Source organism: Apostichopus japonicus, chromosome 8 (genome assembly GCF_037975245.1).
Source record: "Apostichopus japonicus isolate 1M-3 chromosome 8, ASM3797524v1, whole genome shotgun sequence".
NCBI classification, from domain to species: domain Eukaryota; kingdom Metazoa; phylum Echinodermata; class Holothuroidea; order Aspidochirotida; family Stichopodidae; genus Apostichopus; species Apostichopus japonicus.
The window spans coordinates 27,884,941-27,907,856 of NC_092568.1; the positions used below are offsets into that span (position 1 = coordinate 27,884,941).

The 22,916-nt window shown below is 38.7% G+C and overlaps 1 protein-coding gene across 5 annotated transcripts in view; it reads right to left on the bottom strand.

The window, feature by feature from the left end:
- Positions 1-6,709, bottom strand: part of LOC139971422 (uncharacterized) — a 60,380-nt gene extending 53,671 nt beyond the window's left edge. For 3 of the 5 annotated variants that reach the window (XM_071977853.1, XM_071977852.1, XM_071977851.1), the window contains exons 1-5: positions 6,475-6,709; positions 3,640-3,797; positions 3,104-3,295; positions 2,307-2,504; positions 1,987-2,192 (exon numbers count right to left, since the gene is read on the bottom strand). In XM_071977853.1, coding sequence (XP_071833954.1) covers positions 2,390-2,504; positions 3,104-3,295; positions 3,640-3,647 — 315 coding nt within the window. In that variant the 5' untranslated portion in view covers positions 3,648-3,797; positions 6,475-6,709 and the 3' untranslated portion in view covers positions 1,987-2,192; positions 2,307-2,389. Of the gene's footprint in view, positions 1-144; positions 284-1,986; positions 2,193-2,306; positions 2,505-3,042; positions 3,296-3,639; positions 3,798-6,474 lie in introns of those variants that run through there. The other 2 variants (XM_071977854.1, XR_011794384.1) reach the window with 2 other exon arrangements.
- Positions 6,710-22,916: the final 16,207 nt, after the last annotated feature.

Below are 22,916 nucleotides of genomic sequence, written 5' to 3' on the forward strand. Positions count from 1 at the left end.
ATATTCAACAACCTAATCACAGCACAGGTCAGCATTTGTGTTAGTACACTGTGGATATGTTCATATGTATATCGATTCCTTTTGTTAAAAAATTCTTTCTTGCAATAAAAAATTTAAACGCTTCGAGACATTTATTGGATATTGAATACAAATTTGCATTTTTTTCTTTGTTAATTAAGGAATATGTTAATACATAGAGGTCATACCAAATTCAAGATCAGATGAAATTTAGGTCAGTCAATATCAGTCCCTATTCTGGAAATTTATGCCTCTATGAGGATTTCTGTGATGATAGAATCAATGTTGATGAAAGAATAAATGTGACTTCATGCAGTGTTTTACAACCTGTATAAAATTAATACTCCAACCACACATGCAAAGTGCAATGTGGTTCCCAGCTACACCACTCTTTGGGGAAATGGTAATTTGATGGCTGTTCTTGCTGCAAACTCAGTCTAGACAGTGTGTTAGATTATCAACTCAACCAACTTTGGCCAAGTTCCTGATATTGTCGGCTGCAAGCCAGGAATCTCATTGGGTAGCTGCCACCACCATGAAGATTTAAGCAGTATATCATTTCTCCTATAACAACAACATTGGAATGGTAAAGCAACATTAACGTAATGATGCTATATCGCAATTCCCTTTTGAATTAAGTAATATGTTAAGGGACATTTTCTTAATATTTAGTTTGTTCAATATATGAAAAATCAACCAAGGTAAAATGCATTATTGTTTCCATGATGTAACATGAGTAATTTGTGTATGCGTTTGTTTGTGTGTGGGGGAGGGAAGGGGGTTTGCACACACTTAATAGTAATTAAGGCTCTACAAATATTAGAAAAAGCTGGAAATGATGATTGAGATGCAACAAACATGGGCGAAAGTGGAAAATATCTGCCAAGAAAACGAGACGGACCTTTCCTGCAGGCTATGAGGTATCATTATGTTAAGTATCAACTCAAATGGAATAAAATTCTTCCGATTCTGTGTTTATAAGGAAATTTCAGCTGAACCTTATTTTGTCACACATCTCATCAATATGCAGCAAAATAATAACACTGAAAACATTGCATTGTGTAACTAACCTGCTCAGCACAATAAAATTTAGTCATACCACATATGGTTGGTGAGCAAGTGCAGATCAGGTTTTAATGTTAAGCCCTGCCCACTCATTTCGTTGCACGATATCTGCACCAAAAGCAATAACGACCCTCCTTAGCTCTTCATTGCTGCAAGGATCACCTCAAACCAACCAACCATTCTTCAGATTGGAGCTAACAGTTATTAATGTTAAGCCCTGCCCACTCATTTTGTTGCACAAGATCTGCACCAAAAGCAATAACGACCCTCCTTAGCTCATCATTGCTGCAAGGATCACCTCAAACCAACCTACCATTCTTCAGATTGGAGCTAACAAGAGAACGTCAGCTAAAATCTATTTTGGTCCCGCCCGTTACAAACATTCAATCAGCAGAATAAACCAGAGATTAAAAATGTTGTAATGGTCAAGCAACATGTTGATACTAGTTTCATGTTAACTCCGCCCACTCATTACCATGCATGATATCTACACCAAAGAAAATAGTTACTATATGTGGTTTTACCAAGTTGATCTGGCAAGAAGCTAATTAGAAGTTGAACATTTAATTGCTGAGTTTCAAACTGACATCACATAAAATTCTCCTCTCGAAACTAAGCAAATAAAATCAAATATTTGAAAACATTTGTCTGGAAACTGGAGTTTTCTAATTAACTTATTCTTCTCTCTTTTATTGTTGGCAATTATGTTTCATTTTTTAAAGCCATTGAGTCAAAATTGATTTATTGTGTGAAGACAGCTACAGCCCTTACCCTCGCATAAGCCAGCACAGAACTCATCAAGTTACTGGTTATTGTTAAGAAAATTATGGAGGAATCATGCCAATCAACCCCCTCTCCCGACCCCCCCCCCTCCCAAATAAAAAGACTGTAAAGGAATCTTACTTGTGTGAAATTCTTTAAGTAAAATGGATTGAATTTCTTCTTCAAAGGAAGGCCTGTGGAACTGTTAATATATGTGTGTACAGCCCTTTCTCATTCACAGCCTTGACTCCATACGGCCCAAGCCAAGAGTTTTTGAGCGTCCCTACTCTTCGGGCATCCTTTCTAGCATTCCGGATGAGAACACTTATAGAACCAACTTTGAAGCTCTGAATAAAACAAAATCCAGCATATATACGTAAACATCATAATACAATGTATATGTTGCCATTAATTTCACTACAGTGCAGTTTTCAATGCACAACATAGCATTATGTAATTACCTGTTTTGATTGCTGCCTTTAATCAAAATTCTTGTTTTGCCGTTCTTGGGCTTTGCCAATATTTTCTTTTACAAAACCTTTGATTATGTCCTGCGACTGTGACATGAGTTGAAAAACCCTCTCCCGCTGTGCATCGCTGCAGCAGGAGATTCTGGTTGGACAATGGAGTCTTCAATGTCGACTGGTAACAATGGCTCTCTGGATATATGAAGATAATTAACAATCAATTATTCACAACACTTTGTTGACTGAAGAATAAATAAATTTTTATATATTTTATTTTCACTATTAAGACCCTGGAACCATAAATCTGAGTCACATCACATACTCAAACCAGCAGAAATATAAAACAAAAGTATATTCTGTGCTGTTATAGGTCCAAATTGCATACCAGCCCAAAATATGATATATAACTGAAAAACAAAACCAATATCAGTGGCATTAATTGCATGTTTCTAAATTAATTGGCATGCTTTTATAGTTTAATGAATGTTCATCATTTGTACTTGCTGTACTTACTTAGGTTTTGTAACTTAAATAGGGTTATTGGTGGTCCTCTATTTAGCAGTTTTTCCCAGGACCTGGGATGTGTCAAATGAGATTTTATCCTATAGAGGATCAGTATAGCTATGCAGGATTTTTCCAAACTCTCTTGTCCCTGATTGCTTTTCTCCATATATGACCTTTACAAATGTAAACCTCTATTCAGCAATGGTAGGTTTGAATTATTACAAACCTTCCAAACATCACAACGAAAGGAGAAAAGACCTGTAGAACCATGTTTTGCTGTACCGTACCCCATAAGAATGGAAGACAGTGTTTCATCCCAGTCATCTTGGTTTTGATTGACAACTTTGATGAGTGACATTTGCAGAGTTTGGTTGAATCTTTCATCCAGCCCATTGGTCTGTGGGTGGTAGCTGAAGGATACTCTGTGGCTCACCCCTGTCATGTCAAATAGGGACTTGTTCAGAGCATTAACAAATTCTCTAAATAAATGAAAAATTAAACAAGTTGTTAAAGTACTGGTTACAAGTAATGCATTAAACTATTGGCATCTTCAGAGTGGCCGTGTGGTTTAATCAGGAGATTCTTTTAGCACTTCTTTCAAAACAAGTAAGTTAAGCACTGACATAACACCTGGTCTTGGATGCACTGACCGTTATCCCACTAACATTTTTATTAACATTAACTTATAAAACAACTTCAAGAAATTCCTGTAACCATTTGGCCGCTTTCTGGGTCACAGGTAAAACTGAGAACAAATGCAGGTCTGCATAACTAACTTCAAAAATATGTTATGTAAAGTAAAACAGAGTAGATGGATATATACCTGGCCATGGTTTCAAACAGAAAGTTTGCAACGGTTTATGCTGTTTTGTCTCTTACAGCAACAGCCTCTGGCCATTTTGAAAAATAGTCACATAGGGTTATGATGTACTTATTTCCATTGATGGTCTCTGCAAGGGGTCCAATCATATCCACACCCACCTAAAAAAAAAGGAAAATAGCATTCAGAACCATACACAATCATACCAACTGATGTTCAAGTGATTTATGTGTGAGCTTTGTAGACAATTTACTGCTATTAAGGATATCCAACCATGCTGATATATACTCATTGAAAAAAAGTTAACAAAAGATTCCTCGATGACTGAATGTGCTAAAAGCAGGTATTCTTACACTGCTAATAAGAAGCATACAATCAACAATTCTTGTACAGAACAGAATGCTGTATCAAATTTTGTAAATACTTTTGATACTGGACAGTGAAGCTTTTTTAATTTCAATGATTTAAATTGCATGATTTTGGCTTTTCTTGATTTAAAACTATTACTGCTCACACTTTTCAGCACAAAGCTCGGTGGCTGTTTATTGCTCCCGTTAGTCTAAACTCTTTGATCTTTTCCCTATCGATCTTTTTACATTTAATGTTGAATTTTCAGGGCACAGTCCTGACAAACGATATTTTCCAATGATACTGTACTCTTCATCGGTATCCAGCTCAGGAGAAGTCATCTTGTAATATCAGATCGGGCTAAGTAAGTTAACTCCTAATGCTTAACCGAAGGCCAGAACAGTGCGTGCAAATATGCAACTACTAAGAATTTTGTGTGCCTGCGTGTTACACATTGAAATGTATTGCTTAATGTTAACAAGCATGGCCTGTGTTTAATAAATTTATGTCTTGTTGATCACTTTTCTTTGTTTCGAACTTGGAACCTATTAAGAGTTTATATATCTTTTTTAGTAAGGTTATCAATTAATAACATGTTTGTTTACTCATTATTATTGCCTTTAAATGAACAATGTATGTTTTATTACTAAGTATTAGGTTATATTAGGTAAAGCATTGGAAGTGATGTCTGAAACAAGATCTATTTGGATAGGTGATGTTCGGAACAAGAGTCATGACAAAAAAATCTGAGAGGACATTACCCAAAACTGTCAGCTTTTGGTTAATATTTATATGCTTATGTTGTGGTTTGATTTTATGGTATTTTGTTTCAATTACTTTCAATTTTGCTCTTTAAAGAGAAAACTGTAATTCAGGAAAAATTGTGATTTTTCTCACGATACTCTAATTTTTCTTTTATAACATCATCAATATCATTGAAAACTTGTCTGATTATAGTAAATTTTATGTTAATAAAGAAAATAACGACAGAATTCCCAAAATGTAGCAGCAATGGAGTGGCACCACCATTAAGAAAAGAACCACTTTTGGAAAATTTATAGATTGTCACACTTTTCTACCATCTTGAATATAATTTCCGGAATAGTTTAAGGTCTGGTCAATTCTAATTCATAAATTGCAGATATTAATTATGTTTTTTTTATTTAGAATAGAAGTTCTGTACTGTAATTTGAAAATTTGCTACCCTTGGCAACCGTGAAACGTGTACAGACCTAATTTCCAAGACGCTGATGTCAAACTCAAAGGTATAACAAACTTTTGTAAAATTTTGAAGACTTGCAGTGAGAGTTGTACAGTAAACGGCGAGAGTTGGCAGGCCTGCAAAACCCTAGCAATAGTCATCGACTTTTGTTGAAAACGATTTTTGCTGATGTACTGCATGAGCCTAGTCTAAGTCTTAACCCTATTGTTTTAAACTTTAGCCAGTGGCAGTAGGCCAAATTGTATTGGCCTAATGGAATTTTTGGCTGGAACTGTAACTGTGTAAGGCCTAGCTAATTTAGAACTAGCCGTATGGCTGATAAGTCTGTTATCAAATCTTCAATCAAAGCGTTGTTGCATAGCATGCTAGGTGCTTACCCTAGGAGTATCTTAGGCTAAGCCATTACCATCTTCCATATACTTATTGCAATACCACCTGACTCCCCTGTCGTTGGCCAAAAAAGGGGATATTGAATATCTACCCCATTTGGTAATGCTAGGCATACTTAATGCTCCTCTGCACAAATTTCATTTCATTTATTTGTTTTTTCACATAAATATTACAATGTGAATGGAAGTCTTCTGAAAAGCCTATGCTGGCTTAACAAAACAAATTCATGATTAATTAAGCACACAGAGTATTATTTCATAGGTCAAGCCAAACATGTCTTCACGCACAGGAAAGTAGTGCTGGCCATTAGATTTAGAGCACTTATGTTTACAACCATACATGTTGACTGGTGAATTAATTAGGTGAGCTCAAGGATGAATCCTAGTGGCAGTATTGGGGGTAGTTTATGCTATCAAGTAACAAATTCTTAATGCTCGAGTGAATTTGAGGAGGACTGTTTATCTATAGACAGTCTTGGCCTTCATGCATAGCATTAGACCTAGTATGTATTGCTATGCCCATAGTAGTAGTAGGCTACTTCTTATGGCCATATTCAACTTCAATTCCTACTACACAGCATATAGGTCCATTAGGCCTAACTCAGTCCAGCTACAGTCAGGGTTGCACTGGCATAACTAGGTCTAGGCTAGGCTTGTTATAACTCAGTCGTAGGCCTAGACTAAGCAAGGCATAGGCCTATGCTTGTTTGCTTTGATCTCAAATAAGTAGTAAGCCAAGCCTAAAATGGAACTGAACAGGAAATCCTGGACTTTATGACCAAAACATGCCGATCTACTCTTACTTTCGTAATACTAGTTGTTGAAGCCTAGCCTAGTACCGAGTAGTAGTAGTGCCTATGGCCCTATGCCTATACCCACCTCACACAGCTTGGTAGGCCTCTAGGCTAGACCGTCATGCAATTGAAATTTTGTCTCCCAAATCTTTCGTCCTTGTACTTTGGTAGGCAAACCAAAAAGACGAACTCTATCTCCATTTTGCTGGCTACATCAGGCCGCACAGCAAGGCAAGATATTTTCTTTAAAACACTACAAAACCATTTTTAGCCTAGCCTACACACGTTTTATACAAAATATGTGTTTGTATGCCAGTGTCGTCTGCAAATTGCAAAAAGTTTTTGATTTAGGGTGGCATACTCCTATTAGAATCAATATCCATCCGCCCGATTGTTATTAAATCTCAGGAAAAGTTCCAAAAAGTAGCAGGAGAACATCTTTTTTTGACCCGTTATCAATCATGATCTGGGTTTTTCTGTGGCTTGCATGTTGAAGAGCATAAATGAACATACATATTGAGCAAAAATTGGGTCAATTTAAAGGCATTGAAGAGTCGCCCAAACCGCGTGCGGCCATCTGAAACAGTTAACTTTCCGTGGCTTGCAAGTGACGATTTGTTCGTGTCGCTACAAAATGCAGACAGTACAGTAATGACACGTGTTACCGTGTTATATTTTACCTGGACCTAAGATGTCCATCGCTGTATTGTCTGTACACTGTGCTGTAGGTATTGACCGCAGCTGTATGTACTGACTGTAAACTAGTGTCTAATTACCGACGGTAGCAAGCTGTGTGTATTTCCTGGGATCGATGGTGGTGTCTTATACTTTTGTTACATCTCAATTGAAACTAGGTCATGTTACCGGCATTATACGTTTTTTTTTGCGCGAGTCTTCACACCCTTTAAGTCCCCTTTACGCCACGAGAGGAGATGCTTATCCAACCAATTTTACATAACCCTCTCTTACGCGAAGAGAACGGTGAAACTGTTTTTAACAGTATTTTTATTGATGAGGATATTATTATGGTTGGCGACCTTATGTATGAGGTCATCCCAACACAAATGCCATCAGAAACCGTTCATGAATGTATAACACTTACTATTCCCGAAAATCCCATTTCCTTGAATGAAGTACAGACGATTATTTCTATGGTAATGAATGTATTACCCGAGAACTGGTTGACAGAGATCTATTCATCCGACAGAGTGGTATCTAGACAATCCGACTTACACAGGCGCGTATCCAGGGGGCGTTGGGGCGCTCGCTACCCTCGGAGGAAATAGATGAGAGAAATTTAGAAAGAAGAAAAAATGGAAAAAGGGAAAAAGAGGGGGGAAGAGGAGGAAGGAGAGGAAGGAAGGGAAAAGAAAAAGAGGAAAGAGAGAAAAAGGAGAAAAGGAGGGAGTACAAGACTTGAAAAACGCCAAGACACCGGGAAGAGAAAGAGGAACAGTGACATAATTACAGCGCTGATCCCTATAATATACACAGGGTAGCCAGTGACGGATCGAGGATATCGGAAGGGGCGTGCGTCTCACCCTACCCCTTACACCGACAACTCAATTTTTGACGTTTCCATTTTCCCTCTCTCACTAGTGTATATGTAAATATATATATTTATATATATATATATATATATATATATATATATATATATATATATATATATATATATATATATATGGTCTATCATAACGCGTGTGTGCGTATGGACGCCTTAAACAATTGTACAATTGTGCTATAAAAAAACTACTACGGACGCACCCATCACTTCTTGAGATTGTTCCCATCTGCATGAAAACGCGCGCCCCACAACCCTATGGCCCATCCGGCTTCTAATCGCTACCCGATGAGTTACGAAACTTAATTAGAGACCTCCCACCCCCCCCCCTAGTACCAAAACCTTCACAAAATCCGACAATATTTATGTAATATTTATGTGAAAAAACAAATAAATGAATGAATGAATGAATGAATGAATGAATGAAAAAGTGCCTACACGGGGAGCTGCAAGTATTAGTTAATCGACCTAATAGCTGTTTTCTTTGTTACTTTTTTCGAACTTTCTTGTTCCACGTTTTCTTCAACCTGCAACATCCAAGTTCTTGGATGATAGCGGGTTTTTATTACTGTGTTTCAATTTGGTCCGTTAAACTGTAGGAGTTTTGCCAAGGCGTGTGCTAGTGCGAACATGGGTTCCGCGAAACCATCAATACAACGTTTGAAAACTAACAGTGTTAGGGTATTTGACAATGGACATAGCTATGGAGACGTACTGAAATCGATATCTGAGGATCTTGGGAATAATAGAACTGTGGGATGTGTTAAGACATCAGGGCACTGGATTGTGACATTGAAGAATGAATCTGATGCGGAACTTATCCAGGAAACCGGCCTTAATATTAAAGGCGACCATTGTAATGTTACCGGAGTGGAAAAATTTATACTAACGGTGAGTCTTTTTGGGGTACCCTGTTACATTTCTGACGAAGAACTTTCGGCTAAGCTAGAGGAATACGGATGCTCAATTAAATCCAAATGGACGCGAAAATACTATTCCGACTATCCAGACGTGGAAAACGGTATTCGATTCGTAAGAGTACAGTTGCCAAATAATGCCAAAAGCCTGCCCTACGCAATTACGATTGCTGGTGTACATCTAAGACTTAAACACAACAGCCAATCTAAAGTCTGTAACAACTGCTTGAGCGACACCCATGTCATGAAAGAATGTCCCCAGTACGTATGTAGAGAATGTAATAACCAGGGCCACCAAGGGCGGCGGAAGCACTTTTAATCTGGGGGGGGGGCACAAACGTCGAAGGGCACTTTGCAGAAATTCGATTGGACTGATGCAGCATGATATTTAGCACCCTTTATAACTGTTATTTGCGTATACACATCACTCCATGAACGCCCCCCCCCCCCCCTCAAGGAAACCGTATGCATACTAGCACTGTAATATCTAATGTGCAAATTGGGAAACAAGGAACAAGTTTTCTTTCGAGATAAAATGAGGTGAAATCATTATAAAGTCCAAGTCCCTGCACACGCGATCGATACATGCATGAAAGCAAATGAAATTTGTCAAAATACGAAAGGATGGGGTAGGGTTATGGGATAACTATACTCATTATTCATAGTAGGCTATAAATGGCTTCTGCTTATTACAAAGTCACAATGTAATATAGCAATGCATTTTTGGAAATGCATTAGGATTTCTTTTGGCAAATTGAATGTGCATAATGGCACTCACCAGAATGTTAGAAGCCTTGTGGTAGTAAACATAGGCGTATTTGTGAAAATTCTGGCAATATGCTGAGAATTTTTTGGGCACCTACTGAAAGATAAATAATTTGCTATGTGTTTTTCAATGGTTAAACTGATATTATTATGATCATTATTATTGTAACGACTTTCCTAATAATTATAAGAAATATGGAAGGGTAATAACACGGCACATGATTGTATGTTATTGGCATGCGATGTACAGTAGTAACAGACGCATGCCTAGATGATATGTACCAAGTGCGTAGGAACCGGGGGGGCTGGGGGGCGCCAGCCCCCCCAGTGAAAAATATGGGGGGGGGGGGCGGAAGTATCGTTCCGCCCCCCCGCTCCGCAAGTCAGAAAACCCCTTTTTCATTTCCAAATGAGAAAAAAATCTCATTTGAAGCACCAAATTGCATCGAAGGCCAGGTGAAAATGCAAAATTCTTTACAAAATGGAGTGGGTGTTGAAGTGTGCTATATTGCACCAAATTGCATCTGAGGCCACCTGGAAATGCAAAAAAATTCCAAAGGGGAGGGGGACACCCCCTCCCCTTAGACCCCTCCCCCAGGCCGGCCATCAGTCTTCAGCCCCCCCACTCAAAAGTACCTTCCTACGCCACTGATATGTACATTAACATACTGAACTCGCGCGGAGCGCGCGAAAAATTTTGGTAATATTTTTCGGGCAAGTCGTTAGAGCCCCCAAATCAAATTGGGCTCCTATGCCTATGGTATAGTAAACATTTAAAACTTCCCAAAATATTTCATTCGACGTGGGTTTTGCTTTGTAAACTCTTTTTTTATTTTGAAATTTTTATGTACAAAAAGGGCACATTTTTATCCTGAGGAAAAGTGGGGGGGCACGTGCCCCCTGTGCCCCCCCGGTTCCGCCGCCCTTGAGGGCCACACGGAGAGCCGTTGCCCTAGGATAAAGTGCTTTAGATGCCAAAACTTTGGTCATAAAAGTTTCCTATGCACGGAGCAACCACCTGAGGAAGATAACGATGTCGAACCAGAGAAGCCTTCAGACAATGGTGAGATGGACACAGAAACTGAACCTTCTAACGTCACTGAGAGCGCCAACAAGGAAACAGAAAATGACACCGACGCTGCCGCACCTGGTTCAATTACTGATACAAAACTTGAACGAAACTCGACAAAAACTAAATCTACTGTGATATTAGGCAATGTTGCAGAAGGCTCTTCATCTCTGCCTACCAACACCCAGCCACAGCAGAAACAACCGAAATCTCCCAAGAAAGCGAAGGCTACGACCACAGCGACCAAGAAAAATGCCACCGACGAAGCACAGAAAACCCGACTACAAAGAAAACCCGACTACAAACCAGGAAGTAATGGAGACACCACTGAAACTGTAAATGACTCTATGGCACACCTTAAAAGGCAGATGTCTTTGGATGAGGACAACTTCATTTTTGTAAGACACAAGAAGAAAATACCAACACCAAACCTTAGCAAGGCAAGAACCGTAAGAAGCAAAAACAATCAAACCTGACTTCTATATCGTCATCGTCATCATACTCTTTCTTGTTTTAATGGATCCAACAAAAAAAAAAATAGAAACAAGGGATAATATTTCCTGTGAGTATTATAACATCGATAAGTATAATAATTTACCCCCTAGTAATGGTCTTACCATTTTCAATATGAACAGTAGGAGTCTTAACAAAAATTTTGATAATATTACCACTTTCATCTCATTACTTAATAACGAATTCTCGATCTTGGGCTTTACGGAAACTTGGTTGAATGACAATAATAATACATCCATCATCAATATTAATAATTATCGACTTGTAGAAAAACACCGCCATAAAAGAAGGGGAGGTGGGGTTTGTTTATACATTAAAAAGAACTATAATTACAAATGCAGAGACGATCTCTCTGTATTTAATGACTCAATTGAGTCTCTTTTCATAGAGATCACACCCCAAAATGGCAGTAAGCATTACGTTATTGGTATTATTTATAGACCACCGACGGGTTCTTATGACGACTTTTATTTTCATGTGCAAAACATTTATGGCAAATTAACAGAATCACGTAGTAATTCTTATATCATGGGTGATTTCAACATTAACTTACTTGACGACCACTTATCTACAGATTTCCTCAACTTAGCTTTCTCGAATAATTTTTATCCAGCAATAACAAATCCTACCCGTGTTGCAAGTACATCGTCTACTTTAATTGATAACATATTTACTAATGATAATTCTGCAATTAACTCAGGCATATTTGTAACCGATATTACCGACCACTTTCCCATCTTCCTTGACAATAATTCAAGACTTAGAATCTATAATAGAGATAGTAAACGTATTCGTAATTACAATATAAATAATATCAGTAATTTTATTTCCCAATTAGAATGTAAGCAATGGGATGATGTTCTTAATGAAAAGGATGCTAATGTATCCTATAATGTATTTTTTAATCATTTTAGTGATATGTACAATGACTGTTTTCCAGTGCAGGTTATTAATGTAAGGAAGAAACGTAAAAAGAGACATCCATGGATTACTAGTGGTATATTAAAATCAATAAAAAAGAAAAATCAATTGTATAGACGCCAATTAAAGGATCCAACATCGAATAACAAGAAGGTATACCTTATTTATCGAAATAAATTAACAAATATTATCAGAACATCAAAGAAACTATACTTTCACAGTAAATTTATCGAGAGCAATAATAACATTAATGGTACCTGGAAAACAGTCAATGAACACTTACATAAAAATGCCAGTCAATCGTCATATCCTGCGGCCTTTCACCATAACCAAAACGTTGTCACAGACAACCAGGAAATTGCTAATGGTTTTAACAATTACTTTGTAAATGTAGGCCCTTCACTGGCCAGCAAGATTAAACCCCTTGAAAAAGCTGAGATTTTTTTGCATAAAAGCAGAAATCCCAACCCAAACTCTGTGTTCATATTCCCCGTGACAGAAGAAGAATTACTGAAAACGATCAACACTGCAATTAAACCCAAAAAGGCTGCAGGATATGACGATTTCAGTCCTGATATTATCAAACAGGCCGCTAAGTATATTGTCACACCACTTGCCCATATTTGTAACCTATCATTTAATACAGGTGTCTTTCCAGACAAGTTAAAAATTGCTAAAGTCTTACCAATTTACAAAAATGGCCAGAACAATGCATATGAAAATTACCGGCCAATATCGTTACTCTCTTGTTTTGCGAAACTTATAGAAAGACTATTGTTTAATCGTATTTGTAGATTCTTGGACAAACACAACATTCTTAATAAACAACAGTACGGATTTCGATACAATCACTCCACTGAGCTCGCCCTGGCAGATGCAATTGATAATCTCTACAGTAAACTTGATCAACGTAAGACTTGCATTGGTGTATTCCTAGACTTAAGTAAAGCGTTTGATACCATTAATCATTCTATTTTACTGAATAAGATGCACTTTAATGGTATAAGAGGTACTACTCTGAATTGGTTCGACAGCTACCTATCTCACCGTTACCAATTTACTGCGTATAAGTCACATAACTCTGATCTTGCCCAAGTCCCTTGTGGTACGTGTACCACAGGGATCTATCCTGGGACCTCTGTTATTCATTATTTATGTAAACGACATATGTCAAGTGTCCAACATTGCAAAAGTTACTTTGTTTGCTGATGACACCACTATTTTTTTTGACTCTGACAACATTAGCATCCTACCTATTACTGTATCTAATGAACTAGAAAAGTTTAGTAACTGGTTTCGGTCAAACAAGCTTTCTATCAATGTCAACAAGACACACTACATTGTTTTTAATTCATCCAACAACCCTCCTCAAGTTCACAACATTAATATGAATGGTACACCAATTAACAATGTTGACTACATAAAATTTTTAGGTGTATATATTGATTCAAAACTAAGTTGGCAACAACATATTTCAGCAATCTGTTCTAAGGTCGCAAGGAACATTGGTATACTCGCTATAATAAAACATTTCCTACCGACACACATTCTAAGAATGATTTATAATACGCTCATTCTACCTCATCTGTCCTACTGTTCTATTATTTGGTCTGGTGCTAACATAACTTGTCTTGACCGTCTCAATAAACTACAAAAAGGCGCAATACGTAACATAACACATGCTGCATTTCGTCAGCATACTAGTCCATTGTTTAAAGGTCAAAACCTGCTGAAATTAAATGATATTATAAGGCTACAACTTGCTGTATTTACGTATAAAGCATGGCATGGGCTACTTCCGGGTTCCTTTCATAATTTCTATACAATTAATGTAGAATTATACAATTATAATACCCGAAATAGACAAAATGCTCATTGCAACTTCTATCATACGAAATTAGGTACACGCAGCTTTCGCAACCGTGCAACTAAGTTATGGAACTCATTAAGCAATACCGTTAAATCTAAGGCTACAAAGAATTCATTTAAGAAATGTTTAAAAAAAGAATTGATATCATCATATTAAATTATGTAAATGAGTTATTTACTTCAGCAGTTTCTGTACATTATGTAACAAACATTCAATTTGTATTTATTAATTAATTTTTTTCTTTAGGGAGTCTTCCACTTTGTTAAGCTTTTAAGCTTTATGGAAGACTTCCCTCCGCTTTGTACTTCTGTGGAAAAACAAATAAATAAATAAATAAATAAATGAATGAATGAACACACAACTTAATCGATAACAAGTGATCGGGTTGTGTATTAGTGACGTCTAGAGGTCGTCCACTGACTTACATGGAGGGTGACCACTCCCGATTTTGCTATTTCCAAGAACAGGGTCCAAAACTTCCCAAGAAATCCCAAGGACACTGTACTTTATGGATATATAGCAATATCTAGCGATATCTAGGTATGGATTTTTGAAGCCTGGGTTCGAGACCCGGCCTCCGCAGTTTGCTTTTGCCGCGATCTTATACGGTCTCTGGAACTTTAAGTATTAGAAACGAACATAGATTTATATCAACTGCTGTCGTGGCGCGGTTGGCTGTGCTCTGTACCTCGAGAGCGTGACGTATTTTGGATCGCGGGGCTCGAGACCAGGCCAGCGCAGTTTGCTTTTGCCGCGATCTTATACGGTCTCTAAAACTTTAAGTATTAGAAACGAACATAGATTTATATCAACTGCTGTCGTGGCGCAGTTGGCTGTGCTCTGTACCTCGAGAGCGTGACGTATTTTGGATCGCGGGCTCGAGACCAGTCCAGCGCAGTTTGCTTTTGCCGCGATCTTATACGGTCTCTGGAACTTTAAGTATTAGAAACGAACATAGATTTATATCAACTGCTGTCGTGGCGCGGTTGGTTGTGCGGCTGGCTGTGCTCTGTACCTCGAGAGCGTGGCGTATTTTGGATCACGGGCTCGAGACCAGGCCAGCGCAGTTTGCTTTTGCCGCGATCTTACACGGTCTCTGGAACTTTAAGTATTAGAAACGAACATAGATTTATATCAACTGCTGTCGTGGCGCGGTTGGCTGTGCTCTGTACCTCGAGAGCGTGACGTATTTTGGATCGCGGGCTCGAGACCAGGCCAGCCCAGTTTGCTTTTGCCGCGATCTTATCAGTCTCTGGAACTTTAAGTATTAGAAACGAACATAGATTTATATCAACTGCTGTCGTTGCGCGGTTGGCTGTGCTCTGTACCTCGAGAGCGTGACGTATTTTGGATCGCGGGCTCGAGACCAGGCCAGCGCAGTTTGCTTTTGCCGCGATCTCATACGGTCTCTGGAACTTTTAGTATTAGAAACGAACATAGATTTATATCAACTGCTGTCGTGGCGCGGTTGGTTGTAGTTAATCCACCTAATATCTCAGTCCATACAGTGGCGCGATGGCTTGGCGGTGCTCTCGACTTGTACTTTATACCGGTTCAGACGTACTTTCAGTAGACCAGTTTGGTCCCCTGAATTCTACCTTTCTACTTGTTGGTTTACTATTCTTTCCTTCTTTATTTTCTGTGAAAGGACGATTGTATTTTCATTAAACCGACTGATTTGTTTATATCTGTGTATCAGGTGGGATTTTTCGACAATTTCTCTTCCATTCTTAGGTTGCCACGGCGTCTCGCGACGCACGGGCAAGCCTTAGTATCGGTACGGATTCCGCGAAAACTCGTGGTTCCATATTGAAGACGTACAGTGTTAGAGTTGTCGATAATGCTTATAATCCTATTGATGTGATTAGTGCTGTCACAATGGATATTGGGAAGGAAAACGTGAGAGGATGTGTAAAGACCAATGGGCAGTGGATTATTACATTGAAATCGACAGAAGATGCGGATCTTTTACAAGAAACGGGATTGAGAATTGGAAACGATTCGTGTACTGTGACAGGTGTTACAAAGAGTATAGTAACTGTTAGCTGTTTTGGTGTACCATGCTATATCGAAGATGACGAGCTGACCGGTAAACTCAAAGATCTAGGTTGCATGATCAAGTCTAAATGGACAAGGAAATACTATTCAGAATTCCCGGAAGTAGAAAATGGAATCCGCTTCGTTCGAATTGAACTTCCTCCAAAGGCTAAAAGTTTGCCGTACGCAATTAACATTGGAGGCGAGCACATCAGACTAAAACATAACGGACAAACCAAAGTGTGCAACAAATGCTTAAGTGATGACCATATCATGAGAGACTGCCCACAATATACCTGCCGGGAATGTGGCACACAGGGACACACAGATAGCCGCTGCCCAGGCATCAAGTGTTACAAATGCAACCATTTTGGACATAAGAGTTTTTTATGTGAGGCAGAAAGCACAGCCTCTCATTCTGAATCTGAACCTATGGAAGGTAAACCAGAAGCGACACCAGCACCAGCACCGTCAGCAACACCGACACCGTCAGAAATACCGACACCAAAAAACAGAAAATTGTCAGTACCGGCCGATTCTAATGCAATGGACACGGCCACAACTACTAAGGCAACAAAGAGCCCAGCCGAAACCAAACCAATGGAGACTATAATGACAAGTCAAGTGTCAAAAATAAAGCAAAAACAGATCAGAAGCCAGGAAAAACAGGGACAAAGCGAACTGCGTCTAGTGATGAAGAAGCTTTCCTTGAAACAATGGTAAAACAAAAAATACAGACCATATCACGCAGAATGAATATATCGCCAAATCTCCGGTTAGCAAGGATGTACAAACCCAAGGAAAAGACGATACCATGACTCCTTTTCTCGTAACAATGTTCCTCTTGATCACACTGAACTGCAATGGATTACGGAATGCTGAAAAAAGGAGAGAACTCTTCAGCCTTGTAAAATCTAAAAGGTATGACATAACAGTTCTAGTTGAAACCTTCTGGGACGAAGAAATCCAAAAAGCTGCTCTAGTTGAATGGGGTGGCAAAATGTACTCTTCCTTTTGTGCCCACCAGAAAAGAAAAGGAGTAACCGTTCTGTTCAGGAAAAATAGTGATATTGATATTACAAACTGCATAACAAACGATAATGGTCGTTTTATTCGAATAGACTTTATCATTGATGAGCGTCCACTATCTGTAATTGGAATATATGCTCCGAACAACCAGATGGAAAGAAGAGTTTTCTATCAAAATCTACAGTATGAGCTTACTAAAATCGACAATGAAATTATAATAGCTGGAGACTTCAACAATGTTTTGAACACCAATTTAGACAAGTTCCCTATCAGAGCTCACCCAGATTCCTCTCGTAAACCTCTTAATGACATCATGGTAAAATATCACCTCGTTGACATATGGAGGACGAGAAACCCTCGCAAAGTTAACTTCACATGTATCCGGAATACTATGAATGACCTGTCATCATGGGCGGGATTACGGGGGGGGGGGGGGCAAGAGGGGGCATTTGCCCCCACTTTTTCCCAGACCTTAGTTCACTTTTTTGTCGCTTTTGCAGACAAATATGCACAACCCTAATCGAAATTATTCCCCACAACAGCTATCCAATAGGCCTATTTGTTTCGAATCTAAGTCGAATTTGTGTTTAACATCGTAACATGAAGCATGCAGAATAACTGGAGCTGGAGCTAGCACATGGTTCACAGCACAGTTTACGAATCCTGTAGCTAACAAACTAGCGATTCAATTCTACATGTGATGAATCCGCGGCACGTCCTACAGTGCTAGCTTCAGGAATTGATTTTCAACGTTGCTGCTCTACTGAATGCGTTGAATAACTAAATCCAGAGAAACGATTTACAAAAGCCAGATTTGCATATTGGGTATATCAATAATTAAATTCAATACACTGACACATGACACCCCCCCCCCCCCGTGTCAACAATATGCAATGGCAATGACGATGTAATTTCTTTACTGCTCGAAATCCTGGAATGATGCATGCAAATCGAATAATGTAAATTACAAATTGGCACTAACACAGTAACACATTAAATCCATTGTTACAGTATACAGCACTCGGCAGTTTCGGTAGGAGGGGGGGGGGGTGTAAAGGTATGTTCAGCCCCCGATATTTGCCAAGTGCTCCAAGAAGTGGGGACCGTGGGGAGAATTTCGAAGTGGGTGCTGAACATATTCTTGATCGGTCCAATGCACAAATACTAATAATTTTAGGGGGAAAGAACTGTCTAGATGCGATTTATTGTTACCAGAGGTGTCATTTTTGCTGATCTAGGATTTCCTTTTTGCTTAAATTTCGACGCGCCGCGCCAACTGATGGTGGTGCACCGCCTAAATAGTGACGTATAAGCTTCAGTTGTACATCACCATATAAGTTCTTCTATCCGTCCTCCCTAAGTTTACACACGTTCATTAATTGTTTAGATGCAATTTAAAGCCTATATGGGTGTTAACTTTACCGATATAAGGGTACCTTTCATCGAAAATTTCGGCGCTCCTTGCCAACCGATGATGGCGCTCCGCTTAGATAGTGACGTAGGCTATAACAAAAGTTGTACATCACCATCTGACCATATGTTCTACTATCAATCCTCTTCAAATTTTAAACGATAATTAACTATCTAGATACAATTGCAGACATGAGATCCATATTTCAAGGATGGGTACATGCTGTTTAGAGCACTCGGGAAGTGCCGTTTCCGGCCATCTGGAGGGTCTGTAAAGCCAAAAAATTCCTTGTACGCTACGCGCCAACCAATGGTGGAGCTCCGCTTAGATAGTCTTGCTGGCAGGTTTGCCCATTTTCACAACTCAAATCCCGCCCCTGCCTGTCATCATCAAGTATAGACAGAATACCTCTGAAAACCATTGTAAATTGTGTTTCTAACAGCAATATAGCCAAATACCCACGGTCAGACCACGATTTCGTTGTAATTAGTCTAGAACTCTCTAGTCAACCACGTGGACAAAGTTGTTGGATTTTTAACAATTCCCTGCTTTATGATGATGACTACCTTACATCAATTCGTGAATTACTTGGAGAAGCAAAACTCCACGAGGATTTCGAAAATAATATCTTATTATGGTACGTCGGCCTCAAAAAAAGAATTAAAGATGCAACGATAAAATTTAGCAAAGGAAAACAGAAATCACTACGTCGGGCCAAGAAGAAGCTGACAAAACAAATTGACTACGAGAAATACAAAGCTCAAAAATTCTCCGATTACGACTGTACCCATCTTAAAAACCTAGAAGATGAGTCGAACCAACTTTCATTAAGAGAATTACAAGGAACTTTCCCAAGGTCTAAAATTCAGTGGCACGAGGAGGGTGAAAAATCACAAAGTTTTTCTTTAATCTTGAAAAATCAAGGCAAAAAAAGAAGGTAATGAAACAATTACTAACTGACCAGAGCTTAATCATCACCGATCAACACGAAATTATGAAAGAACAAGTACAGTTTTATACAAACCTCTACCAAGCCGGAGAAACCGACAACGAATCGCGGGATCTGATACTTTGTGAACTCAGAAGATTTCTCTCGCCAATGGACGTAGAAGCCTGTGAAGCTAATATTGCATTAGATGAGTTGAAAGCCGCTCTGTTAGCAATGAAACCGAACAAAATTCCAGGACTAGATGGAATAACTGCTGAAGTTTACAAAGTGTTTTGGCGGGATTTTATCGATATTTTTACTAGACACATTGAGACATCATTCCATGACAACGAACTCTGTGAATCCATAAAAATAAGTATACTTACCCTTATACCCAAGAAAGGAGATCTTCGTAGTTTAAATAATTGGAGGCCAATAAGCCTCTTAATTGTCGATTACAAAGTGATTGCCAAAGCTCTCGCCAAACGTATCACAAGTATCAGTAAGAATATTATTTCAGAAGATCAAACGTGTTGTATTCAATCAAGAGATATTTCTGAAAACGTGCTTACTATGCAAAATGTAATTGAGTATGTAAATTCTTATAATAAACCAGTTTTTATTCTTAAAATAGACCAATATAAAGCCTTTGACAGAGTTGACCATAACTACCTCTTCGAAGTTGCTGAAAAATTGGGTTTTGGTCCTAAGCTCCTAAAATGGATCAAACTGTTTTATACCAATATCGAGGGCCGAATCAAACACAATGGTAATATTTCCGATCCCTTCCCTGTCAAAAGGGGAGTTCGGCAGGGCTGCCCACTCTCAGCCATGCTCTATGTTCTCTGTGCCGAACCGTTTCTTGAAGCTATAATTAATTGTCCATATATTCATGGTATTAAATTTTGTGAAGTCGAAGCCAAAATTTTTCAGCATGCGGACGACACTACCTTTTTCGTGTCTAGTATCACAAGTATTTATTCTATTTTTAACATCATTAAATTGTATGAACGTGCTTCTGGCTCTAGTTGTAATATTGATAAAACTGAATTACTTAGCATTGGGTGCAGCCATGTTAATCCCAGCAATTTCGACTTCCCTGTGAGGAAAGATTTCATTACAGTATTAGGTGTTGCTATTGGTAACGATAAAAAATCAATCGAAAAAGAAAATTGGGAGAAAAAAGTTACCTCCTGCCGCAAATTATTAAATACCTGGAAAGGTAGAAAATTATCTTTTAAGGGTAAATCTCTCATTATAAATTCGCTCATCGTAACTCGCTTAGTATATTTGACCACTGTTTTACCAGTCCCTGATTGGGTTATCACCACATTACGTCTGAGTGTAGTCGATTTTATCTGGAGAGGTAAAAAACCTTCTATTAAGTATCTTAACTTGCTTTTACCAATCGACAGAGGGGGATTCAGTTTGAGCGACATTGAATTAACAAGAGATGCTCTTAGAATTAAATTTTGTAGTAAGATATTAAGCAATAACATTAATATTAAATTACAAAAATTAATGTTGTATTTTTTGAATATGTATGAAGATATGAGCCTTGGGCGTGGTATCTTTCAAATTACTCCTAACCGCAAGTCTGTTCATACGCTAAGCCCGTATTACTGTGAACTCATGTTAGCATGGGATCGGCTAATTCAAGGCCGTTTCTGGCTACCAGAGACCAGAGAAGACATCCTCCTATCTTTAGTAATACCCTGATTGTTGACAATGATAGTCAAACACTTTTTAATCGTCACTTCATTAAAGGTGGTATCGTTTCTGTAAGTGTTCTGATGTATGAGATTATAACAACTTCTCTGCCAGCCAAGGCCGTGCATGAGTGCATTGAGCTTGCTAATCCTGATAATCCCCTTACAGTAACCGATGTTCAGAATTATATCGATGTCATTCTCCACGCCTTCCCCTCTGACTGGTTAGGTGATATATTTTCTTCTGATGCAATTGTATCTACGCAAATTGACTATATTCCTACTGCAAAATTTCAAAATGGCAAAAACATTATAGATGCCTCCTCAGTTTCGTGCAGAACAGCTTCACGCCTTTTGCGTGACAATCTTAACACATCGCCCAAGGGCGAAGAATACTGGAAGCAGCATTTTCCCAGTCTTGATTTTTCTAATAGATGGAGTAACATATATTGTTCTCCAAAGTGTTTCTTTGACGCCGATATCGACTTCAAAGTATTACATAATATTCTTTACACTAACGTCAAATTGTACAAGTTTGGATTAACCGATTATCCTTACTGCACCTTTTGCAAAACCACGCACGAAAGTACTATTCATCTTTTTATTGAGTGTTCTGAAGTCGAAAATTTATGGCACTTTTTGGTTAATAAGTTGAATACTTTACATCCGGTAGTTAATTTTGATGAATGGAAGGGGTTGTCCCTTCTTGGTCTTGGCCGTTATAAAACTGTATTGTAGGAATTTTGTGTGACTTCATCTTCAATATATAAGTGTACAATTTGGAATTGCAGAATATCTCGCCTCAATAATAACTATCTTTGTGTCACGAACGACTTTATTCATTGTACGTGTATTCAGTATATGCTGGTCAGGGTGATAAGTAGGTCACTCGTCGTGACTGATAACCGTGTGTAATCTTTCTAGAAGCGACCAGAATGATGGCGCTATTCAGTATTAGCGAGTACAAATTTCCAGAACATACGGGAAGTAATTTTTAGCAGGTGACCGGATATCGTCGACCAATGAACGGTGCACTATCAGTCGTATCTTCGAGACATGGAGGATTCTCGATGTTATTCCGTCAGGATTCCTGGAAAAGAACTTTCGGGAGATTAAACCCGGCTATCTATAAGAAGAGATATTTTCGGTGATGAGGAGTTTAGTTTTCTATTGTGAAAGAAATTCATCTGAGATAAAAGATTAATAATCGAGGGGACGGACGGAGGAACCGGTGGACTGTTTGTTTATAAGATTGGTGCGTCGTTTAACCGGGACAGGCGTTACTTCGGCAGAGTTTTTCGGAGTTCACCCAGGAGGAAGCCATCCTTGGGATACAAACGTTGAGTCGAATTGGACCAGCGAGGAACGGTTTTGCTCCTGACCAAGTCACGGGATACCAGCCTACGAGGGAGAATCCCGACATCGTTGTTGGTGACGCAAGGAGGTCAGAACAGCTACGAAAGGAACCGAGAGCCGGCACGCGCCGCGTAAGATAAGTTAAGTAATCTTTTAAAAAATTAACGGCCGTATAATATTGTTAAATCTGTCTGTAATATTCCAAATTTCTAGTACCAATAATCCTTGTACAAATCAGTAGAGATCGTATCATTGTAAATATATCGTTTTTGTTAACTTTCAGAAACATCTCAGTAGTCTTTTGGTCCTTTGAGTTTACTTCCCTGAATATATCTATAATTTTATTTTTATCGGCTTTGAAGGCCAAAGGAAAAACCCGGGGTCGCAACAGAGGGGCGCTAGAAGGTGCCATTTTGTTTTATCCCACGGAAGTTGTGA